The following is a 21,912-nucleotide window of genomic DNA, read 5'->3' as shown; positions in this document are numbered from 1 at the left end:
GATCTGAAGCGCTTGGGCTTTTTGCTATGACAATCCAAATTGCTTTTGGTGGAAACACAAGGAGACATGCATTTTCTTGCAGCATCAGTTTTATTAAAATAATCTGGAGTTAAAAAGGACACGCACTTTATTAAAAATATGAATGTATTGTGTAGGTGAACACGATGGCATGTGAATTAGAAAGTTGTGACAGGAAACGAAATTCCACAGCTGGGCAGGCAGATGGCTTTGGCTCCCACCCCTGAAAACCTGGGGCTGGATTTCCAGGCCCCGAGGTCTCAGGTTCTAGGGCAGGTGGAGAAAACAGTATTTTAAGTGTGTGAGAGAAGTGTTTAAAGAGTTAGGTACACGGACTGGGAAGAAATCGTGGCGCTAGGAACTCGGAGTCTGTGCCCTCCTCTGCTCCCCGGACTTCTTATCAGTTCCTAAAGACCCTCCACTAGGTGCCCCTTTGTCACCACACAACGCCTGGCTAGCTGGAAGCTACCGTTTTCAACTCCCGGCCCTCGTTGCCAGGGCAACCCTCTTCAGCCCCGCGCCATTGCAGCCTCTCAGCCAGAGGCTTCGAGAACGCGGCATGCGTCTGACGTCACTACGTGGCGCCGCCAGATCCGGGGACCGCGCGAAGCCTCATTGCCCCCGAATCCCGGCCGCAGGTGACCGGAGTGGGGAAATTGGGAGAGGGCGCTGAGCAAAAGTCCCACCCGGCGTGGGGGCTGGTGTGCGGGTCGCCGCGGGAGAGAGGCGTGGTAGGAACAGGTTGTTGTCCCGGGCCAGGGCTGCGGGAATTCCTCCGTGCCGCCCGCGCTGTGACGGCCCAGCCGGCTTTCTCCCTGGCTTGTTGCTAAGGCCGCCGGACTCTGTTGCCAAGGACCTTGGAGCTGCTGAGCCTCGAGAGCGCACCCTTCCTTTCTAGTGGTCTGGCTTTGGCGGAGAGAAGCCCTCGTTGGCCTTAATGGAATACCGGCCATCTACCACCACTCCCTCCCCCTATTCCTTAAAAACAAAACAAAAAAGCCCCTTTTTTGTTGTTCTTTTTTTCCCCCCTCTAATACACGTCGCTTATTTTTTAACTTTGAAGCAGCCTGGCCTTGAACTATTCTTAAATATTTGGAAATGTATGGTGTTGGAAGGGAAGAGGGTAGGAAAATGGAAAGCAGATTTTAAGACTCAGTGCTGTCCCCTTGGGTTTACTTTATGGTAAAAAGGAATTGAAATGGGTGGATACCGGGCTTGTCGCTGCACTTTAGAATTTGAAGGAGCTCTAGAGATGGAGCATGGCTTCTTTAGTGGGGTGCCTATTACACTTTGGGAACTTTCTAAACAACAGATGAGAAAATAGGAAGAAACATGGCTTCTGCCCCCTGATAATTTAGCAAGCCGTGTAGTGTAGTGGTCTCAGAGCGTAGTGCAGGAAGAAAGTGCATATGGGGAAGGAAATAGGGTATGTGACCTATCCAAAATAATGAAACGAAAGTATGTTTTCCTATCATTGACACAGATATCCACAGCCCCTTTCAGATGAGCAGATGGGCTGCAGTACCTAAGGAAACTAAGGGAAAGTAAGGGTTCCACTGTGGATACTGCTTGGTCTGCTTGCTCTTTGATATTATGACATCGTTTAGATGTTTGGGTCAGGTGGATTCTAGTGCCTATTTAGAATCTTTGTATTGTTTTGTAAAAGAATGAGCAGTGACTGATAGTATTTGTAGCACAAAATAGTTCTTACCTTTTCACTTCCTCTCTCCATTATTACCTCTTTACACCACCCTCCATGTGTTAATGGAAAAGCACTCAAAGAGAGTTAAGTGTAAGATAAATTAAGCAGTTTTCTTCTACAGACAACTCATGTACCAGTCTTGTCAGCGGTATGCTCCCAGATATATTTTTAAAAATACTTTATTTATTTATTTTAGAGTGAGAATGTGAGGGGTGGGGGGTATAGAATCTGTATCAGACTCTGTGTTGAGCACGGAGCCAGTCTTGGGGGCTCTATCTCAGGACCTGGAGCAGACATCAAGAGTTGGATACTTAACTGAGTGACCTAGGCACCCCTGCCAGGTGGACATTATTTTTAATGTATTAATATTTTGAGAATGCTTAATTTGTAAGGTAAAGGGTGATACTTCTAACAATAAGTGAAAAATATTTGTTTTTTTGGAAAGAAGCTCTCTAATACAGAGTGTTTTGAAAGTAGACATAGAAATGTTTGCATTGAGTATGTGTGTTTTGATGTTATTGCTGGAAGTTATGTAAGTGTATTATACATGAAAACTGTCCTGTATGCATAAAACCTTTGGAAGCTCAGTTTTCTGGCATGTTTTATAAAAGTTTTTTAAATGAAGAGTTTCCATGGCTTTTTGAGCTCATTCAAAATACAATGCAACACCTTCCTACTAGTACCTCTCAGGAACATCTTTTTCACATAAAGAAAGGTAGAAGTTTCTTGTTCCAACAAAAACCTTTGTAGGTTTGATAGGTAGTGTTGGAAAATATACATCATGATTTGATGAGGCCAGCTCTGCTTTTCTTATATTTCTGGGTAAGATCTTTGTGCTTCTTTTCAGCTATGACAGTTATTAAACTTTATGATCAAAAGGAATATTAATTTATTAGTCTTCGGGATGCCTGGGTGGCTCAGTGGGTTAAAGCCTCTGCCTTCGGCTCAGGTCATGATCCCAGGGTCCTGGGATCAAGCCCCGCATCTGGCTCTCTGCTCAGCAGGGAGCCTGCTTCCTCCTCTCTCTCTGCCTGCCTCTCTGCCTACTTGTGATCTTTGTCTGTCAAATAAATAAATAAAATCTTTAAAAAAATTTATTAGTCCAACATTAAAAGTAGTTATTTAATTACCCCCAATTACAGAGTTGAAGAAGCAGAGACAGAGATTTATTTATTTCTAGATCATACTATTCCTTTCAGGACCTTCTCAAAACAGAAACTTGATACGATAGTAGATTCTCTCTGACTATTCACTGAAGTGCAGTGTTAGGTCAACATATTTAAAGCCTGCCTTACCTTATCTTAGAGTAGTATCTGAAAAATTCAGTGAGGCATTAATTACTATAATTGTGAAAAATGCCTTGGGAATGAATGTGAAGTGCGATATTGGGAAGTAAGTCATCTGCTAGTAGTAGGATGAAAAAATTAGGTGACTTTATTAAATCAAGAAAATTGCAATTTATTTATTCTTCTCCTATCCCCCTACCCCCCCATGTTGCTTCTCCATGTCCTCATATCAGGGAGATCATATGATAGTTGTCTTTCTCCGATTGACTTATTTCACTAAGCATGATACACTCTAGTTGATTGGGAGGGAGACAAACCATAAATGACTCTTAATCTCACAAAACAAACTGGGGGTTGCTGGGGGGAGGTGGGATTGGGAGAGGGGGAGCGGGCTATGGACATTGGGGAGGGGAGGCGAACCATAAGAGACTATGGACTCTGAAAAACAACCTGAGGGTTTTGAAGGGTCAGGGGTGGGAGGTTGGGGCAACCTGAGGGTTTTGAAGGGTCAGGGGTGGGAGGTTGGGGGAACAGGTGGTGGGTAATGGGGAGGGCACGTTTTGCATGGAGCACTGGGTGTTGTGCAAAAAGAATGAATACTGTTACGCTGAAAAAATCAATAAAATGGGAAAAAAAAAAGAAAATTGCAATTTAAAATTGTTCTGTGTATGAAACAATCCTACACTGAATTTATCCTTCCAAGGCACTTCAAAGTGGTCACATCATGTTTGAAATATTTTGGGGCTGAATTATGTGGAGTTTCGTCCTTGTGAAGATTTCTAATTTGTCAAGTAGATGAAAATCATCTCATGAAGAATCACTTGAAAAAGCATCATTGTTTAACCTGAAGAAGAGAAAGCTAAGGAGTTGAGTCTGTCCCCAGATATTTGAAAAACTGTCATTTGGAAGTGGAGGAAGACTTCACCTGTGTTTCCTTAAAGGAAGATCCTACAGTGTAGTTAATAACAATATTAAAAGCTTAAAGTGGGAAATGCTCTAGCGGAAGAATGCCTGGAGTGCTATGCAAGTGAGGGAATGGAGTAATCAAGTAGCAATAAGCAGGAAACAGTGCAGGACAGAGTGCCAAGAAACAGAGAAGATCAGGAAAGGCTGTGTACAGCTTGGGATTGGAACTAGACCTAGAAATACCATAAAGCAAATTGGGTATATGAATTTGGGTGCATGTGACGGAGAGTTCCTTGGTAGAGATGAAAATGTAGAAGTAATCTGATTAGGCAGGAAATAATCACTGCGAACTAGAGTCCTCCCGTTAGTAGAAAAGAGGAAAGTGGGGAAGAGGGAGCAATGAAACATCACTGGCTGGTTAAACAACTTTTTGTTGTTTAAAGTATATATTACCTTATTTACTCCTCAGTAACAGCCTTTATAGGTTTGTATTATTCTCCCCTTTTAATAGGTCTGGAAACCGAGATTTAGGGAGATTAAATAATCTACCTTAATTCATAAACCTGATAATTGGTAGAGATGAGGATACAGACCCCAATCTGAGCCAATAGTTCCTTCTATCTTATCACACCACATTGATCACATCTATAGAGTTGAGTGTGGGAAGTGAAAGGAAATAATAGGGAAAGAAGATCTTAAGTTTTTCATCATGAGGGACCAGAAAATTGGTGGTACCTTGAATTAGCAAGGGGTCCATAACTTCAGTGTGATAACCTTAGTTTTGATTATGTTCGGTTTAAGGAGCTTGTAATGTACTGAGTAGGAGAGTTCATTTTGTCCTTTGAAAAACAGGACTTGATACGCTGATGTTAGCGTTTGGAACTTTGGAAATACAGAGGCCAGAGAAGATAGAGATACTAGGGGATGTGCCAACCACTTTCTCCTTTCAGATATCTAGTCCATATTTTCTGAATATAGCCAGAAGTTTGCAGTTGAGTTTCTAAAAGCGTATTTTGACAGTATGAATGGAAAAAAAGTTTATTCTTATAGATCTTGTTTTCTTACAGATTGTTTTCCATTTGCTATTATTGACATTCATATAATTTCATATTTTCTCATTAGTCGTTCTGGTATTTTGTTCCATGTCATACCCTTTTTGTATCTCTTTTATTATATTTTCTACTCTGTTCTGTGTTGGTCTTACATTCTCAATGAATCCCTCATTCCAAAAATTCTGAAATCAAGTCTCATTTGACTGCAGGAATAAAAGGGAAGCAATGCAGAAATCAGAGTGCCATGGAGTTGTACAGTTGAGAAACAGAAAGGCAGGTACAGAACATTGCTTTTTAAATGAAAAGTGAATTTGTTAATAGACATTGTTAAACGGATGATTAAGAGTGAGCTTTATCTCTTTCACCTCTTTTTTTGTTGATCTTCTGTTTTTTCCAGGTAGCTGTGATCAAAGGACATCATCAAGCATACAAATAAAACATAGGGCTACAGTTCAACAAAGCAACTCCTCATCTTCAACCAGTTCTCCAGAGACTGCAAGAAAAGTTCATCCTCGACCAAGTGATAAACTTAACCCTAAGACCATTAACCCGGTAGGTACAAAAGACATTCCTGACTCAGTAGATTTTTCAAAGTAATAGACATTTAGCAAACTGTTGAACCATTCTGAATGCTGTCCCAAGTTCCTTTTGTTTGTAATTTTTTTTTTTTGCTTACATTTAAGCTAGTGACAAAAGGCATACAGTAATCATGATGAAGAATGGAAATAATGATGTGAGTATGGAAATGAGAAGGTGTAGAGAATAACCAGTTATGGTATATACTGTCATATTCATGGATGAGTGTACTAGAATATAAAATAAATTGCTCATCAGCTTTATTTTTATTTTAGTTCTGTTAATTCCTAACATCAATGAATACACTTGTATTCAGTTGACATAGGATGAATTACCTGCTTCAAGTCACATAAACATCTCTGACCATTTTGCTATGATCTATAAATTAGCTCCCCCAGAAATCCCAACTATATAAATCCCTCCTTTGCCTTCTGACAGCAATTTAATCAGATTTAAGAAACATGAGATTTATGCACATGAAAGTGAATAATTATAAGTGTGTGGATGAGTGAATTATCCAAAAAGCACGCACACCTGTGCTACAAAACCAGGTGGTGTCTGCCCAGCCTTGTATAGGGTAGGATGATCATGGTTTCAGCCTTCAAAAGGGATTAGGAGAGTGGCTGAGACACTGACTTAGATGGCAGGTAAAATACAGTAAGGATACAGTGAACTGGCCAAGAGCAGAAGGAGATTGTCTGACTTTACAAATGAAAAGTACTATAAGCATATGTGTTTCCTTCTTTCTGTAATCTTCACAGTGTCAAGTTGATTTCCTGAAGAATGCCCTGCTCTCTTCTTGTTCTTGCTTCTTTTTCCTGTGTTTAGTTGAGAGAATTGATGGTGACACTTGAATCTTCTTCCTGTCTTTAAAGAAGAACTTTTTAAAGTAGTAATATAAGTAGCTCTAATTTTAAATCTTATTAAAAATGAAGGAAAATTTTGAGAAATAATGATTTGACCGGAGAAGACAGTATATTATACTAGACAATGTCTAAGCTCTGTACAAGCTACCAATCCAAAGTCAGTCAGTTAGAAGTTAGGATAGAGTTCACCACTGGGGAAAAAGGTAGTTAGGGATTGGGAAGAGGCACTGAGGAGCTTTCTAGGATGCTGGTAACATTCAGGTGTTCTACACCTGAGTGTTGTTACACCAGTGTTTTGGAGAATTCACTGGTCTGCATACCTGTAATTTATGCACTTAAATGTGTGTAAGTTTTGAGTATTTCACTTGAATCAAAAGTTTAAAAAATTTTTTTCAACTGAGTATAGTGGGGTGTGTTTAATAAGGTTGATTATTTTAGAGTTGAAATATGGTCTGTAGTGAGATGGTTAAAAATTAAAAGGGACAACAGTGTTTTTTTGTGATAATGGGATTTTGGTAAAATTGGGTAAAAATTGACAAAACAAAGCCATTGGTAAAAAAATTTTTTGATAATGTTGGACCTGGAAGATGAAACTATGATTGTATCTAAACTGAGTTAAAAAGAAAAGGAAAGGAATTGCTTAGAATTCCAATCAGAAATTTTGTCTTGGTGGGTGTTTTGGAAATTTAGGGATTATTTATATGACCTATAGGATCAAAAAGTAAGATCATTTGCTAATAGCTGCTAGAATTAAAAAAAAGTATCTATAGCCTTAAGTTGTCTTAATTTTCCCCCACTAGAAGAGTATTTTTTCAGCTTTCCCTATTTAATATGATTACTTGAAAATGTTGTGTGTTTTTTTTTTTTAAAGATTTAATTTATTTATTTATTTGACAGAGATCACAAGTAGGCAGAGAGGCAGGAGGGGGGTGGGAAGCAAGCTTCCCACTAAGCAGAGAGCCCGATGCGGGGCCCGATCCCAGGACCCCAGGACCATGACCTGAGCTGAAGCAGAGACTTTAACCCACTGAGCCACCCAGGCATTCCGAAAACAGTTTTTAAAACAAATTTTTCTTAGTAGGAATTTTAGTTAGATGAATGAAATATTAGAATTTCTTCGAATTATGCAGAATGTGGATTGAAGTTTATAAATGAATCTCTTATTATAATATTATATGCTAATGAAATTTTCATCTGTGTGTTTTAACTTCAAACATGTGCTTTCCCAGAGGAAAAAGTTAATTCTAAACTTATGCCCTTAAATGTATTTTTTAATTACTGCATGTATTTTTAAAGATTTTTTAGCTAGCTACATCTTTAAAATAGGTTAGTGAATTTGTACTTTGTAATTTAGACAACTGTATTTCATTTGATTATGTTCAAGTACCATGTGATATTTATTTTTTGTGCCTAAATTATTTGTGTCTCTGATCGACTATGTTGAAATTATGTATGCTGTGATTATTCAGTTGTTGTGATCAGTCGCTTCTTACGTGGTCTTTGGAAATACAGACTTAATGTATTCTTAAGGTAATACATAGACAAACAGAAAGTTGTGAAGTTCTGTATCTAAGTAGACACATCCAGGCATATGTTTGTGAGAGCCTTGTTCTATCTTCAGCTGTATCACACCTGTCCATCATAAGCCTTTCTTTTTTAGAGAAGCATAAAATGAGTTTGGAGAAATTACAGGTTCTTTGACTGTCCGGATATCCACATTTGCCTGGAGGCAAGTAGGAGATGTGTTGGAGGCTGAAAACAAATCTGCTTTTTCTATACTTACCTCTCCTTCTGCATGGACCCCTCACCTTGAAAGATCACAGTGGAAGATAATAGAAAAGTGTATTACCTTTACTATATTTATTTGTGATGTTCATTCTTAATAGTATTTATTTGTATTATATTTATTATACATGTAATTCCAGCTTCCTTCAAGCCTTCCAAAACAAGTTAGGGGTATAAATGAAATAGAGAACGCATGGCTGGGGTTCCTGTACTGAAGGGTTGATAATTTTCCTCGGTTTTGTTGCTGAGCAGATTGATGCACTTGGTACCAGTGTCATGGGTTGAAAGTCCGGATGTCCATTCGCCCCTGACCTCAATAGGATTAAAGTTGATTAGGTATCATCACAACGTGGAGGTGATAGTATATTTATCATATTCTTTTCATTTTTTATTTCAGTTTGGTGAACAATCACGAGCTCCTTCTGCATTTGCAGCCATTTACTCTAAGGGAGGGATTCCTTGCAGGTAAAATCAATACAGGTTATAACTGACCATATTATTCAAAATAATTGAGTAAAATCAATAACAGTGTTTAGTTTAAATGTATTGAAATCTTTATTTACTAGGGAGGTTGAAATAAAGGTACTTTATTCAGGCTTTGGCTGTTGAACTGGTATAGATCGTGGGATATTGTTGAAGAAGATCATTTTAATTCCAAAATAGAATTACCAATAGATCTATAATTTAAGAAATTGAATGAACCAGTTTCTGAAACAATATAAGCCTTCATAGGCTTGGGCAAGTTGCAAATACATAGTCCTATTTTGTTTGTAAACTGAAAATTGACAATTTAACAAAACTGTTTCATTATTTTTTGAAATGATATTTCAAAAATTTAAAAAAATTATTGAAATTATATTTTTTAATGAGTACATACAGGTATTTTTTCTCACTTTTGATACAATTCTTGCTACCTTTCGGGATAGACATCAGAACTGTTTTAAAGAAAACAATATAATTACTAATAGAGTGATACCATTTTAAGATTTCACTACCAAGAAACATTTATTTCTGCTAAGCATATCCAGTTTTAGCCTGTTCTAGATGATGGAAAATGTTATTTTCATTGTAAAAATAGTAATCACAACATTCTTCTGTAGTCTGAAATTCAAGAAATACAGTTTTTAGTGGTATCTTCAGATTTGGACGCATAAGCTCACATTCTTCATTTTATTGTTAGTATTTTTTTATTTACATTCTGAGTTGAGACTGTATTTTAAGGTTCTTACACCTCCCTTTCTCACTCCACACAATTATGGTTGCTAAAATAGTAAAAATGTTACCGAGGTCTCTTGATATGAAGAAAATAACACTAAAGAACGTGTCAAGAAGTTGAGAACGACAAAAGGGAAACATTTGAGGGTGATGTGTAAGTTCACTGTCATAATTATGATAGCTCATTGATGTATTCACACATCAAAACATAAAATTTTATACTTTATAACCTTGTGCAGTTTTTTGAATGTTGGTTATTATTATTATTTTTTTAAAGATTTTATTTATTTGAAAGAGAGAGTGAGCACAACTCGGGGAAGCAGAGGCAGAGGGATAAGCAGCCTCCCCATTAAGCAAGCAGGGAGCCTAACAAGGGGCTCAATCCTAGGACCCCAAGATCATGACTGAGCCAGAGGCAGGCACTTAACCAACTGAGCCACAGAGGCGCCCCTGTTGAATGTTGGTTATGTCTCAGTAAATGTTTAAAACAAAACAAAACAAAACAGCAGTGACTAATTGAAGGGGCTACCACTTTGTAACCTGGTGTGGGCTACTTAACCTCCTGCCCTCAGTTTTCTTTTGTTTAGCAGGGCTAAAATCTGGCTTGTCTACAGATCATTAGGATTAAGTGATCCATATCTGAAAAATACTGTTCCATATAAAACAAGTTACTGTTTCTCATTATCACCCTTCTTTGTTTGCACATCTGTAGGTTATCTGTTTTGTTATAATTACGACTGAAGCATTTGTATTAAGACTCACAGACAGCAGCATGCTTGAGTTCTGAAACTGTAGGCTTAACAAATGTGGAATTTAGTTTTGCCATCAAACAATTTTCCTGAAAGAGTAGGAGTTTGTGGGATTATAGACATTGTTGCATAAGATGTCTTTGTAATGTCATTTCAAGCTATGGTATTCCTGCATGTTACAGGATAGTTATGGTTATGTTATAGAAAGGGTATGAATATGTTAGATAGTTACTGTTTAGGATATAATTACGTTGCCCATGTTATGTTCACTGATGTTTGTTATTTTAGATTGGTCCATGGTTCAGTGAAACACAGATTACAGTGGGAATGTCCTCCTGAAAATCTTCCATTTGATCCTCTTCTTATTACTTTAGCTGAGGTAAATGTATATTCCATTTCTCCTGAATGTTTATGGAAAAAAAACTTTAAAAATCGTATTAACTATTATTTTGTAATGCATCAGTAAATCTTATTCTTTGCTCTGGAAATAAGAGTCAAGTGGTAGTCATTAAAATACCACAGTCCCTTAGGAATTAATTATGATCAATATATGTTTATTAGAAACTGATTAATCACGTTTATAAACAACTTAATCTACACAGGATTTTGTAGATAAGTGGATGAAATATTCATACTTAATTCCAAAAATAAAAGTACTTAAGGTCATAGGGAATTAATCATTAGAGTAGAACATCAACGGTTTAACCTAAACTGCATCAGATAACGAGTGATCTATTTCTATACAACCAGTCATGTTTAATGTGAACATATGTTTCATAGGGAACTGATTTTAACTACTTAAACGTCCTTTTGGAGAAGTCTCTGGGCTTTTGTCTACCTGTACATTTTAAGTAGAATATCATGGAGATCATTTTGTATCAGGAAAAAGTTGGCAAAGTATTAGCTTGAGGTGAATTAATAATCTCTTCGGTAAAATTTATTCCTTTTGTTAGAGTCAGAAGTTGAGAAATGAATTAATCTGTTGTCTTGTATTTAAGTTATAGATACTGGTCTTTTTTAAGAGTTAAGGATCATTTTTGTTGTCTTTTTTTTTTTAATTTATTGCAAAATTGTTTTGGTATGATAGCGGTGTATTTTTATGGGTAGCCTATTTCGAAATTAAGTTTTGATCAAAGTCTTTTAAACTTGGTATTAAAAACTTGAAGTGTGGGGCACCTGGTTGGCTCCGTGGGTTAAAGCCTTTGCCTTGGGCTCAGGTCATGATCCCAGGGTCCTGGGATCAAGCCCCGCATCAGGCTCTCTGCTCGGCGGGGAGCCTGCTTTCCCCTCTCTGTCTGCCTGCCTCCCTGCCTACTTGTGATCTCTGTCTGTCAAATGAATAAATAAATCTTCTTTAAAATTTTTTAAAAAAATAAAAACTTAAAATGTATCAGTGTTTCATTTGTTCTTTTAAGAATTTTAAACCTTTTGTATACGGTAACAAACCGTTCTTCAGATGAATCAGTACTATACTGACACCTTTGAAAATGTGCTCCAGCTAATCATAACAGGAAGGGAGTACTTTAATTTGGAGAGTCCCGACAGGGAGCCTGTGTTTAGTGGAGATCACATAAAGTCAGTCCTTTAAATACTTATTTTCCAAACACCATTGCCTTTATTTCTGTGTTGGGTAGATTGTTAGCCTTCCCCTCTACTCATTTAATAATGGGGAAGTACTGACAGGATCACCACTATGGAAATCCACTTCATCTCTTGACCTGATTCCTCATCTCTAAAATGAATGGGATCAGGTCACTCTTAAGATGCTAGAACCTGTGGTGCAAAGTGGTGCTGGTGTGCTTGGCTGCACAGCTTCCAAAAGCATCCAGGAAAGGAAATGTTTGATCACTGTTTGGAAGCAGATAGTTTGGTCTAGAGGGCAAATTGGTTGAAAATTACTATTTTTAGGCATGACCTTGCAGCTAGTTATATTTATTCACAGACAATAAGTCCAACTGAGGGAGTATTGCTATTGCCTTTTTTGTTTGATGTTTTTACAGAAAGCCAGGATGGCCCTTCTGTCTTGACTCAGAGTGATGGGTTAAATCATAAAAGAGTACTATCTAGTAGTTGCTGATGCATTTAGGGTGAAAGAAATTATACAGGTTTTTTTCATATTTTTATTTCACATCCCAAAGTAAAAAATGACATTTATATCTTACATTGGTTTTTGAACCTAGGAAATGATGATTTAAAAATACCTTAATTAAAATATTTAAATATGAAGGAAACAATATTTTATAAACTCATTAAACAAGTTGTAAAGTCACTGTAAAGGCAGGAGTCCCAATAATTATGTCCCTAAAGTGGTGGTTATAAACCAGCATTTAGACTGAGTTGCTGTGCTTTCAGGCAGTGTTTGGGAGTATATACAAAATGTTTTTTAGTGTCTTAGTGAGGGTGTCTTTTTCTTTTTTTCTTTTATTTATTTACCTTTCCTTCCCTTCTTCCTTTCTCTTTCTTATTTCCTTTATTTTTCCTTTGCTTTTCCTTTCCTTTCCTTTTTCCTGTTCCTTTGATTTTTAAAATATTTTTCTTCCTTTCTTCCTGTCTCATGTATGTCCTTTGTTCCACAATTTCTGAGTTTAATTGAAATTGTAATTATTGAAATTATAAATCATGATTAGGAAAACCATAATAAAACTTTATTTTCATTTAGACTAGTGAGGATTCAGTTTTGTGTCTTGTTTGTGTTTTGTCTTTGACAGGGTTTGAGGGAGACTAAACATCCATACACCTTTGTTTCAAAGGAGGGTTTTAGAGAATTGCTGTTGGTCCAAGGAGCTCCTGAGAAAGCTGTACCTTTGCTTCCAAGACTGATTCCTGTGCTAAAGGCAGCTCTGGTATCTTCTATTCCTTTGGACTTTCTGTGGCACATTTAGACCTCTTTATGTCTTTTTTCTTTTACATTATATGCACATTGGTCCTTTACCTATGATTTTGGTGCATGTGAAAAATTAGACCATACTTATTCAGGGACAGATGATTACTTATTTGAAGATGGCTTTAGAGGGTATATGAAAGACAGAAGGGTACATTTGGAGTAATTAGAGAAAGTAATAAACCTCACATCAGTCTTGCTGCATGCTGCGATATGGTTCAGTTAGTGTTTCAGTCAAGCTGGAAATTTATTTATTTATTTTTCTAAATGGTACGGCATTAAAGGTTGGTTCTGGGTTTAGTTGCTTATCTTCTGCTTTTGAATGTTCAATCTTACTTTTTTTGGTTTGACCTTTCTTTTTCTCTAACTCTCCTTTTCTCCTCTTTCCTTTCCTGTCCCAACTAACCCCACAGGTCCACATGGATGATGAAGTGTTTGCAAGAGGACTGAATGCTCTCGTGCAGCTGAGTGTAGTTGTTGGTCCTTCTCTAAATGACCATCTGAAACATCTGCTTACAAGTGTAAGTGTTGAAAAGATGAGAGAGTGGTTGTGAATGTGTATCATGCCCTGTCTATATCTTGTCATGATTCAGTAGCTTCAGATTAATCATTAACTGATTCAGAAATCTTAAAAAAAATCCATCATTCTTTAAAAAAATATAGATCAGACCTAGTAGTTCATAAAATATTTTATGAAGGTACAGTATTCTCTTTAATTTTTTTTAATGGAAAGCACTTACATGAGCAGAATTTAGGGTTATAAGAACAAGTAAGCAAAAGTTGAATGGACAAAAATTAATGGACAGTACAATGATATTATGCCCATGTTGATTAGCCATGAATTATAAGGACAGCTTATACCCCCTCCTGTAGGGATATATACCTGTGATTGTGCATTTCCACAGCCATGTTTTTCATTTTTGTTTTTCCCTATAAGTTTTTTAGTGAGTCTGTAAATAGTATTCAGGATGAGACTTTTTTTCCTCTTATGTGTAGTTTAATCCTGAGGACAAGTGCACACTTGGATACTGGACAGTTCAGCAAGTGCCCAAGACCACCCTTAGGTTGGTAGAAGGACTCTGGAGACTCAGAAAAGCTGTTATTTAGTGTTTCAGTTTATTACAGTGAAGGAATACCAGTTAAAATCAGTGAAGGAAGGAGGTGCATAGAGCAGAGCCCAGGAGGGACCAGGTGTGGAGCATCCACTTGTCCTTCCTCCCAACAGAGTTGTGTGGACAGTGCTGGCTTTTTCCAGTAAGGATATGTGGCAACACACAGGAGTATTGCCATCCTGAGAAACTCACCTCAGTGTTGCGTCCAGGCATGCATGTTCATGTTAGTGTCCTGCTGTGCCAGCATGACTGGCTGTGTGCATGGCTGACTTAGTCTCCAGCCTCTCCAGAAGTTGAGCTGATTTCCTCTGGCCCAAGGCCCCCGGGGAAACAAAGATACTCTGATCTGGCAGGTCATACCAAGGGCTTATTAGGGTTTCCATCTAGGAGCCAGGGACAAGAGCCAGTCCTTTCTTTAGGCAGAGTTAATCCTTTACTGCACACACTGATAAACCATTAAAAGTCCTTGCTGGAATAACCCACAGCCAGCATTTCTGTGCTCATCTTTCGTAGTTCAGAGTTGAGGCATGTATTTTGATCATAGTTCCACTGTTTTTTTCCTGGACCCATTTATCTGAGAGATCCTAGAACTGTATGTTTAACTTCTTACTCTACAGAGACTAATACACTCCAGGAACATTTGGCCAAGCCTGTAGAAAGTAGGGATATAGTGAATCTATCAGGACTGCTGTGCTGAGGCTAGGAATGGTGGGAGATAAATTCCCACCAGCACCAGGTGCTTGATAGGGAGAAGACACAGTGGGAATGGACTCTGAAACTTTAATATGTGGGAAGCCTTGGGAACAAAGGAAGAAAATCCTGGCAGGTTTTTGCTTATAATGTTTAGATCAGCAGGTTGTCCCTGAATAAACACAGGAATTTCACCCTCACAAATAAAATGACTCATTTTATTTGAGTCATTGGTTGCTCCAGTCAGACAAGCAATAGTTTAACAAATCTGTTGCTCTCATTTTGTGCTCCCATTTTGTGCCAATTATTATGCTATAGGCACTTAGACTATAATGCTGAACAAAAACCAATATGCTCTCTGTCCTTATGGAGATTGGTTTCTGGTTTTTTTGGAGAAATAAGTAGCAAGGACCAAGGACATCCACTGAGAAAGTTGGAATGAGGTGAAGGGAATGTAATATACAAGAAAAGGAATCAAACTGGATCCTTCCCTGCACTCGAAGTTGAGCAAGGCCCAGAACCTCCACTTCCTAAATATTCCTAAATAGTCTCCCAGTCCCACCCATCAGGGCAGAAAGAAAAAGGCCAGATTAACAACTGAACTATGTAAGTTTCTTTATTTGTTTTAATTTTTCTGGGGCAGTAGCGTTAATGTTTGGTCATTCACATTCCTCCCCAGAACCCTGCTTTTTCTTATACTGGACTGACTTAAAGGGGCCTTTCACCTTCTGTAGTGTCAGCACTCTGGGAAGGTCTGGATAAGACACGGGCATTCACATGCCTGTGGTATTCCATAGAGGAGAGAACCTCCGAAATAGACCATGTGGGTTTGAATCTTGCTCTGTTAGCGCACACCGCCAAGAGACAGGCACCCCTGACAAATCCATTGAAGTGCTTTAGTCTCCCTCCTCACCTCACTTAACCCCTGTTAGCCAGAAAGACTCCATTTTGATTTACATTTATTTTTGTTTATAGACCTCTGCATTAGATGTTATTTGAAGGGTTTCCTTGACTAGAAAATGAATTTCAAAACCAGTTACTGAGCCCATATACAACTCATTTTATTCATATGCAAAATAAGTCACATCCGGGGCGCCTGGGTGGCTCAGTGGTTTAAGCCTCTGCCTTCGGCTCAGGTCATGATCTCAGGGTCCTGGGATCGAGCCCCGCATCGGGCTCTCGGTTCAGTGAGGAGCCTGTTTCTCCCTCTCTCTCTGCCTGCCTCTCTGACTACTTGTGACTTCTCTCTCTCTGTCAAATAAATAAAATATTAAAAAAAAAAAAGCTACCAGCGTGGTAAACTTGCACCCTGGAATGATTTAATTAGTTGATTAATTTTAAAAAAAAAAAAAAAAAAAAAAAAAGTCACATCCTTTCTTAGCTTCAGTTCAGACTGACCCTGGGGGAAAGAGGAAATAAATCTTGATAAAAATGCAGAACCTAGGCCTTTGCCCGGAGATTCTGGTTAAGTAAGTATGGCATAGGACCCTAGAATCTATACTTTTTAGTAAGGATATGAGATGATTCTGGAGGTAGTGCTTCATGGATCTGCCCATAAGCCACTGCTCCTGGGCAGTGGGTTCCGCAGAAAGCAAACCAAAGATCTAATTTTGCAAGGGGCACTTTTTTCTTTTTCTCTTCTTTTCTTCTTTTATTTTTTTTTAATCCATTCTGGGCATGGAGCCCAGTGAGGGGCTTGAACTCATGACCCTGAGATCAAGACCTGAGCTGAGATCAAGAGTTGGAAGCCCAATTGACCAAGCCCCCGAGGTACCCCAAGAGGTACTTTTTCTTGTCCATCCCCAGGGCTATCTGTCCTCTCATTTAGAGTTGCTTTTCTCACATGTTTATCTTTTGGGGAATATTCTGACCCTCCCTCATCTTCATTGACCTGATTGAAGAAGGGCTTCTAACTCAGTGCTCAGTGATGGGAAGCAGTCTTGGGTTTCTTCCATCCATGTGAAGAGGAACAACCAAAAACCAAGTCTAGGGCAGGCTCTTATAAGTATTTGATCACTGACTAATTCTTGCATGGGCTTCATTTGTATTCCCAGAAAGTGGAGCCATGATCAAGTCCTGCTCTAGGCTGAAATGTTTAGGTCTTTGGGTGAGTAGAGTAATTCAGACATTTGGTGGGAGAACACTATTATAGGTTGTGCCTGATGATCTGAATTGCTGTATTTTCCTCTTTGTTCTTATGATTCTATCCTCCCTCACCTTGTGCTCTCCCTTTTCAGTCAAAATTTCACCTTTCTATCTGAAGCCCATTCAAGCCATGCCTAGGGACAGGTGGTCTTGTGGTTTGTAGTCTGAATGTCCTAACTGTAACTGTTAGAAAGTCATTCATGTGAATGCTCTCTTCTTTTTGTCTTTTCCCTTTCTTACAGTGTAGGAAACATGTGTTTTAAGAGGTTTAGCTTTCCATCATGGTCTTCCAGATGCTCTTGCAAAATACAAAATGGAAAAGTATGCAGTTCCCTAGAAAACTCACTTTGGATACCATACTGTAGCGGATTTTATAGGATTCGTATGATTTGAAATGATATGAATTCTCTTTTAACAAATATAATTGGTCTATTATGTATAAATTTCAACGAGATATTTTCTGAAAGAAGTGTTGGAGTCTAAAACAAATGAAATGGTGTTTGGGTACTTCTATACAGTACAGTCTCAGTGGTTTTATTTCTAGTTAGCATACTCGTTAGTGAAGTTTACTTAAGCCTGTGGTGAATATTGTTGATTTTCAAATCATTTCATTCTCCCAATCTTACTTTAAAAGCTTTCCAAGAGACTGAGGGATAAGAAATTCAAAGAGCCAATCACCAGTGCATTACAGAAGCTAGAACAGCATGGTGGAAATGTAAGTAAAACATTATTCCTTAAGTCATATATATATATTTTTTTACGTTTACACTACAAAAAATTGGCTATATATAATGTATTATTTCAGCCATAAGTAATCATGTGGAGTCATAGTATTTTCATATGAGAGCTCAGAGTTTCTGTCTTGCATGGATCATAGTTTTTGAACATTGGGACCCAGACCAGACTGTGTAAATGCTGGGCCTGTACACTTTGTGCTTAAACGGCGCTCCACGTGGTGCAGATTTGCAGGTTTTTTTTTTTTTTTGGATGTTTTTGCTTAGACCATAGGAAAGTTCAGAGAAGAAACAGATTAATATAGAGAGTTCATTGAAGAATGTACTTTTTTTTCTTTCATTTGCCATCTTTTCTGTCTAAAAAATTGACAATTTTCCCATCTCAAGGATTGAAATGCGATCCCCAAATGGCTGCAATACCATGTCTGGAAGTGCACATGTTCTGGAACATGCGTGTGCACACACATACACATGCAAGAATGACTCCTGAGTATTCTGACTTGCAGGAATGTGCAAGAATGGGAGGGAGGGAATCTCATTATTTTCTGCGTGGTGTCAAATAAGTAGGTTAATTGAATTTTCATCTTTTAAAGAAGTGTTCACATAATGTAGTCTTGTAAGTATTTCTGTAAAGCAGTGATCCTACCTTGTTTTGCAGATTACATTTAATCAGATCTGAATGATAACATTGCATGTGATTATTTTAACATTGTAGAACTTAGTTTCATTGGAGGTACTTTCTAAAGGAATTATAAAGAAAATTTGTGTGATCATATACAGTTTTAAAATGGCAAAAGTGTTAGTTTAAGCTTTGTCTAAATTACCTAATTTGACCAATTCCAGTGACTTAAAATTGGTTATATTCTTCTCATGAGGAATGCTTAGAAAAAAGTTTAGGAGGAGGAAGTTAGTCCCTAGATTTCTTTGTTGTGTGTAGAGGATTAGCATTCAGACACCTTGTTGAGATTTACAAAACCATCTCCTAGCCAATCCAGTGTCTCTCAGCAGAAAGGAAATTCTTTTTGCTTGCAAATGCACTTCTGAGAATTGGAAAGCAAAATAATTTGTCATTTCCTTCCCTGTGAAATTCAAGTAAACAGATGCTAAATATTGATGGCACAGCTTTCAATCTGAAACTCTCCCTAGGTGGTTTTCACACATTCTGTGGAATGGGGCAAGAGGAAAGGGACTGGCCCAGCGTTAGATTTCAAGGGTGAATGCGGAGGAGGAAATAGTTTTCAAGTAAATAAACTTGAAAGGGGAATACAGAGGAATGTAGATGACCAGCCCAGGGCCACAGAGGTAGCTAACAAGGAGTTCCTGTTACTGCCACTTATTCTCATTAGTTTGGAATCCTGCTAATACAGAATTTTAAAAAATTATGAAGTTAAGTATTGTGTATTCCTTTAGATTTTTTCTCGTTTGTCTAAATTCTTACATGAGATTTTAATTAATAATTATATTTGATCAGAGATTTTCTGTTAGGATACCATTAATACAATAATTGATCACACTTTCTGGTGGCCTAATGACCATCATGCTTGCTTTTGGTACTTTATAATCCTTCATGAAATTAATAAATGTCATTCTTTCCCTACTAAGATCTTAAAATATCTACGTATCTTTCTTTTTCTTTAAATAGTAGAGATGAGTCATTAAAAGAGTCTTCTCAGTATTGCAGTTTCTCATTTCTTGGGGCTTGTGTGTCCCCCAGTGATGGAAACACTCAACTTCTGGGGAGACAGGAAAGTCCACCCCAGGCACAGTCTCATTTTCTTACAACTGATCTGTTTGCTACCTGCCTTAAGTAGCAGTCATTTCACTCTTACCTTGATTTAATTTTCATCCTAAATTGTAGGCACCATACTTCTACACATCACAATCTTTTTTTTTTTTTTAATATTTTTTTATTTATTTGACAGGGAGAGAGAAGTCACAAGTAGTCAGAGAGGCAGGCAGAGAGAGAGGGAGAAACAGGCTCCTCACTGAACCGAGAGCCCGATGCGGGGCTCGATCCCAGGACCCTGAGATCATGACCTGAGCCGAAGGCAGAGGCTTAAACCACTGAGCCACCCAGGCGCCCCTACACATCACAATCTTGATTGAACATGTGGGAAGTTACTACATGTCGGGGACTCAATTGGGTGTTATTTATTTATTTATAGATTTTATTTCTTTATTTGAGAGAGAGAAAGAGAATGAGTGGTGGCAAGGGGCAGAGGGAGAGGGACAAGCAGGCTCTGTGCTGAGCGGGAAGCCTCACGATGGCTTGATCCCAGGACCCTGAGATCATGACTTGAGCTGAAGGCAGAGGCTTAACTGACTGTACCACCCAGGCAGGCGACCCTCAGTTGAGTATTTTTTGGACATTAAACTCACTGAATGCTCACTGCAGCTCTCAGGGGTAAATTTTGTTATTACCCTTTAAAGATCTAGAAACTGAGGCTCAGAAATAATTAGTCCCAGATTTGACAGTGAAGTGACTGGCAGAAGGTGGATTCAAATACTGGTGGTATGGTTCCTAACTACTTCTTTAGTTAAATATATATATATTTTTTAATGGTAAGAGACAACCTATATTTTACTTAACTGAGAAAAAAGTTCCACTTCTCATTCCATCATTCTGTTCCCATTCCATTTTTTTGTTTTGAGTTTTGGATACTTTTTTAGGCATGCTCCTATAGATGGAACACCCATTAGGAGAACCCTGTGTGATACTAATGAAGCTATTTTTTTTCTGTTGACAGGAAAGCCTTATCATCATCAAGTCTAAAATTCCAACATATTGCTCCATATGCTGTTGAAGAAGGGAGTCCACAAAAATATTGTTACTCCCTGGTGACAGGTGTTAAGTGCTGACCATGGGTACCTTTGGAACCTTTTCAGATTTACTTCCGTTTATTCTTCTGTCAATCACAGCCACTGTTCATTATTTACTACATTAAGATGAGTATACAGTTCCACTGAATCATAGTAAAAGTTATTCATCAACAACAAAAATAGAATGGTCAATGATGGAAAACTATTAAAAACAGTTCTATAATAGTACAATTTTGTGGGGTTGGATTTTCATATTTTACAGTTTGGTATGAACAACCATTGTTGGGTTTATAGTAGATGTGTTTGTATTTATTTTCTAGTGCCTTTTATTTATAATATCCCTTTCACAATCATTTTTTAGCTGTGTACGTATTTTTATACATTTCGTCATTTCTTGGGTTTTATACTTATCAAGGCAACGGAAATTTAAAGTAGTGGACAAACATTTGTGAATTCACCATTAATTATTGTCTGTAAATATGTATTTTATGGTGTAGGATACTTGGAAAAATTTCATACCAGAGTATTTTAGTTTAAGACATTTTTTAAATGTGTAAATTCTCTTGTAAGTATGTTATTTATTATACCTCTTTAAAACTATCTAAACTTTAGGAGTTGTTTATATTTAAGTAAATGTTATTTTTGTATCCCATAGTCTGAAAATGCTGGAGATACTCATTTCATGAAGATATTCAGAAATTAAAATCTTAAAACTCTTAAATGTACCCAGTGATTTTGTTGTGTTTGCTTAAGTTTAACAATTAATTTAATTGAAAAGTCTTTTAAGACCTACTTTATAGGCATAGTTCTCAGTGATGACATTGTAGGAGCTGACCCTGCATCATTCTACAAGAGAAAGGAATAAGAGTGAGAAAGAGAAAACAGGAATAAGACTTTCCATCCTAAGGGAAAGAAGGGAGGCCATAGGGACATGAGTAGCCACACCAGATCCAAAGCAGACTTACTTTTGGAGGGATGGAGATTAGGGTTACTCTTTTATTTGAGGGAGCAGCCATATTATATCTCAGCACCGCTGAAGAACACCTTTGCTCCATCCCTCAAATACGTGGAGTGACCTCTTTGCAATTCTCGTTGCAGATACAGTCTCACAGCTGGAATTTAAAAGAGTACAAATAATTTCTGAAGAGTCCTGATTGCAGAAATGCCTGTTCATCCCTCAGAGCTCTTGTCCTTCCTGGTCCTCCTGTCTAGGATATTCTTTTCTTGGGTCTCTACTCACCTGTCACATCCTTAGATCATATTAAGCCAAAATGTGTACTCGCCCATGGGCGTTGCTTTTATTCTTCTTCAGTGTACTTAGCGCCACCATGAGGCAAAGATATGTACAATCCTCCAATGCCATAAGAAAAACACA

At 37.9% G+C, this 21,912-nt stretch overlaps 1 protein-coding gene across 4 annotated transcripts; it reads left to right on the top strand.

The window, feature by feature from the left end:
• Window positions 1-627: 627 nt before the first annotated feature.
• PACRGL (parkin coregulated like) lies at window positions 628-21,161 on the top strand. Of its 4 annotated transcripts, none has more exons than XM_045997542.1 (9): window positions 628-656; window positions 5,174-5,241; window positions 5,362-5,516; window positions 8,589-8,656; window positions 10,444-10,534; window positions 12,864-12,998; window positions 13,450-13,557; window positions 17,618-17,698; window positions 20,465-21,161. In XM_045997542.1, exons 2-9 carry the CDS (start codon window positions 5,190-5,192, stop codon window positions 20,519-20,521), a joined length of 747 nt encoding a protein of 248 aa, XP_045853498.1. In that variant the 5' UTR covers window positions 628-656; window positions 5,174-5,189; the 3' UTR covers window positions 20,522-21,161. The 4 variants fall into 4 exon arrangements, with proteins under 4 accessions (XP_045853498.1, XP_045853497.1, XP_045853496.1 ...); XM_045997541.1 differs by having other exon boundaries at window positions 631-749; XM_045997540.1 differs by having other exon boundaries at window positions 640-759.
• Window positions 21,162-21,912: the final 751 nt, after the last annotated feature.

Source organism: Meles meles, chromosome 2, assembly GCF_922984935.1.
Source record: "Meles meles chromosome 2, mMelMel3.1 paternal haplotype, whole genome shotgun sequence".
Lineage (NCBI taxonomy): Eukaryota > Metazoa > Chordata > Mammalia > Carnivora > Mustelidae > Meles > Meles meles.
Note: the sequence above shows the minus strand (reverse complement) of the source record. Positions and strands in the feature narration are given on the sequence as shown.

Excerpts from the sequence above, each read along its gene's own strand:
- PACRGL (XM_045997542.1), top strand. The coding sequence starts at position 5,190 with ATGCAGAAATCAGAGTGCCATGGAGTTGTACAGTTGAGAAACAGAAAG. Across the intron at positions 8,657-10,443 it reads AAGGGAGGGATTCCTTGCAG|ATTGGTCCATGGTTCAGTGA; the intron begins GTAAAATCAATA and ends TTGTTATTTTAG. Across the intron at positions 17,699-20,464 it reads TAGAACAGCATGGTGGAAAT|GAAAGCCTTATCATCATCAA; the intron begins GTAAGTAAAACA and ends TTCTGTTGACAG.